Source organism: Nycticebus coucang, chromosome X (genome assembly GCF_027406575.1).
Source record: "Nycticebus coucang isolate mNycCou1 chromosome X, mNycCou1.pri, whole genome shotgun sequence".
Classification (NCBI taxonomy): domain Eukaryota; kingdom Metazoa; phylum Chordata; class Mammalia; order Primates; family Lorisidae; genus Nycticebus; species Nycticebus coucang.
The window spans coordinates 111,260,540-111,263,205 of record NC_069804.1 but is presented as its reverse complement, the minus strand read 5'-3'; the positions used below and the strand labels follow the sequence as shown (position 1 = coordinate 111,263,205).

The 2,666-nt window shown below is 41.3% G+C and overlaps 1 protein-coding gene across 1 annotated transcript in view; it reads right to left on the bottom strand.

Annotated features, from left to right (window-relative positions):
- The window catches only part of ARL13A (ADP ribosylation factor like GTPase 13A), a 19,506-nt gene extending 17,166 nt beyond the window's left edge, over nt 1-2,340 (bottom strand). Inside the window, 2 exon segments of the mRNA XM_053579049.1 lie at nt 1,630-1,700; nt 2,282-2,340. Of these exon segments, the coding sequence (XP_053435024.1) occupies nt 1,630-1,700; nt 2,282-2,340 (130 nt within the window).
- Between the last annotated feature and the right edge of the window lie 326 nt (nt 2,341-2,666).

Genomic DNA, 2,666 nt, shown 5'->3' with positions numbered 1-2,666 from the left:
GAGCTGCCACTGGGGCAGAGGAAGAGGTTAGAAAAATGGCAGTAGGTAGCCTCAGGAACGGTGAAATGGCTGAAAACATTCATTACACAAATATTTATTGAGTACCTACCTTAAGATGCAGAAAGCGTCCTTCTGCTCAAGGGCTCACACTCTAGGGGATGGATTTGCATTTGTGCACTGATGTGGTAAGTATGTGCAGTATTAGAGTAGGAGCAGAGGAAGGAGGCTCTGGAGTTCTGAATTCAAGCTATGCTGTGACTTGAGGCAGATGATTAAGCAGGTAGATTATGGTGGGATAAAATGCTAGGTAGCAGGCCAGTGTGTACAGAAAACATGTCTGCATGAATTAGAACACTGTGGTGGCAGAGAGATGGCAAGTCATTTGTTCTGGCTGGATCAGAGGGCATATGTGAAGAGCTGGTAAATGCAGCTGGAGGAAGAGTCAGGGACCAACTCATGGAAGGCCTGTGTGCCACTAAGGAACTTAAATTTTTATCTTGAAAACAATGGGGAATTTCTATGATCAGATTTTTGCATGAAGTCCTTTTGGTAACTGTGTGGACTGGGGAGACAACTGGAGATAATGATATCAGCCAGAAGGCTGTTGCTACAGGTCAAGGAAATTGAAGAGGGCTTCAAGTAGGCCAGTGACGAAGGAGTCAGGTTAGCCTTTCCTATACTTTGCCGAGGGCTGCCAGGTTATGTAAAATTCAGCTATGTCATCACACCCCTTCATTTATGCAATGAGCATTGATGGAAGGCATCCTATGCCAGACACAGTATTGGCCTTTTTGATTGGTTGACTAGCAGCTTGCTGGGCCTTCGCAACTAGTTTAGTGTAAAATCCTGTGTAACTGCTTCTTGAAATCTCAAGATATTAAACTAGAGATCTGGTATTATATTTGTACATCTCTGAATTGACATTACTCAAGCTAGAACTCTATATTAGCTGTCAGAAAGTGTTTCATGTTATTAAACTTCTTTATCATCCCACACTTGTCTTTCTTATCTAGACCAAATTCCACTTTAATTGAGCTCTTGAGACTAGACACCATTTCAAATATGCTATCCTTCATAATTGACTGCAATGTTTTACATAGTGTGAGCTCATTCATACTTGACACTATGAAAAGACTTTCTTTTTTTTTTTTGTAGAGACAGAGTCTCACTTTATGGCCCTCGGTAGAGTGTCGTGGCATCACACAGCTCACAGCAACCTCCAACTCCTGGGCTTAAGCAATTCTCTTGCCTCAGCCTCCCGAGTAGCTGGGACTACAGGTGCTCGCCACAACGCCCAGCTATTTTTGGTTGCAGTTAAGCTGGGGCCGGGTTTGAACCCGCCACCCTCGGTATATGGGGCCGGCGCCTTACCGACTGAGCCACAGGCGCCGCCATGAAAAGACTTTCAATTAGGATATCTTGTAATAGGAGCAGGTGACAGACATTACATAAACAGACTGGTAACACCTGAGGGGGTTAGGGGAGAGTACGTGTGTGTTGGGAGGTGTTTATCCTCAAAAAGAGGAAAACTGAGGTCCATGAAGTAATTCTAGGAAGGAATGATAATTTCATTAGACCCTGGGGTCCACGGGAGACCTACACCAGTGTCTAATGCTCTTAGTTGCTTACATCTTTGAATAGCCTTCACAAGAACAGTTTTGCCTGAGTTGTCTAAGCCAATGATAAGGATGGTCACATTCCTGGAAATAGAAACAAAAAATGAGTCAAAGCCTTAAAAAAAGTTTTTAATAAGCTAAACAAAAAGTTCTGCTCCTTAGTGTTTGGGACACTGCCTGTAGTACTCTCGATGCATGTACCATAAAGGCCCGGCTAAGGTGGTAGAAAGTGGTATGGGAACCCTCCCCAAAGCCTCCAAGGATGCTTTTTTATTCCCTGATTCACTTGCCTTGTAGAATTGGCCATCCTCTCTCAACCCTGACCCCAATCTTGCAGACACTGCTTAACCCTTTCCCATCCTGTGATGGACTTTGCCCAAAATAATGCTTTTTTTTGTTGTTCATAGACAAAAATAAAAACACTTTATTTCATGTAACCTAAAAATAGATAGTAAAAGCATCAGGTGAGTTCATATTTATGTTTTCTCTTTTAAAACTGTAGGATAATTACAAGTAATCCACCAACCTCTTTACTGCCCCAAATAAATAAGAACTAGGAGTATGTGGGTGGCAGAAAAATTGGTTTTGGAAAGATTTGTCCCTTGAGGGACAGATACATGCAAGGAAATGGTGGAATAGGCCTAGGGAAATCATTGTAATATTACCTTCGTGTTTGTTCAGTTGTCTTTAGCTGAGACCAGCAGGAGGTTAGCAGCCGGATCATGATTCAACATGGTTCTTAAATATTAAGGGATGAAAGTAAATGAGAAATCAGTTGATGGACATTTGTGCAGTTTCCACTTTCCCACTCTTATAAATAATGCTGCTATAAACATTTGTATATAAATTACATTTCTCTTGGGTATATAGCTAGTAATTCCTGGGTCATATGATAAATCTATGTTTAACCTTTTGAGGAACTGCAAGAGTATTTTGCAAAGCAACTATAACATCTTACATTCCCACCAGCAAATGCAGGAGGATTTCAGGTTCTCCACATCCTTGCCAACACTTGTTTTTTTTTTAATTTTTTAATTTTTAATTTTTTTT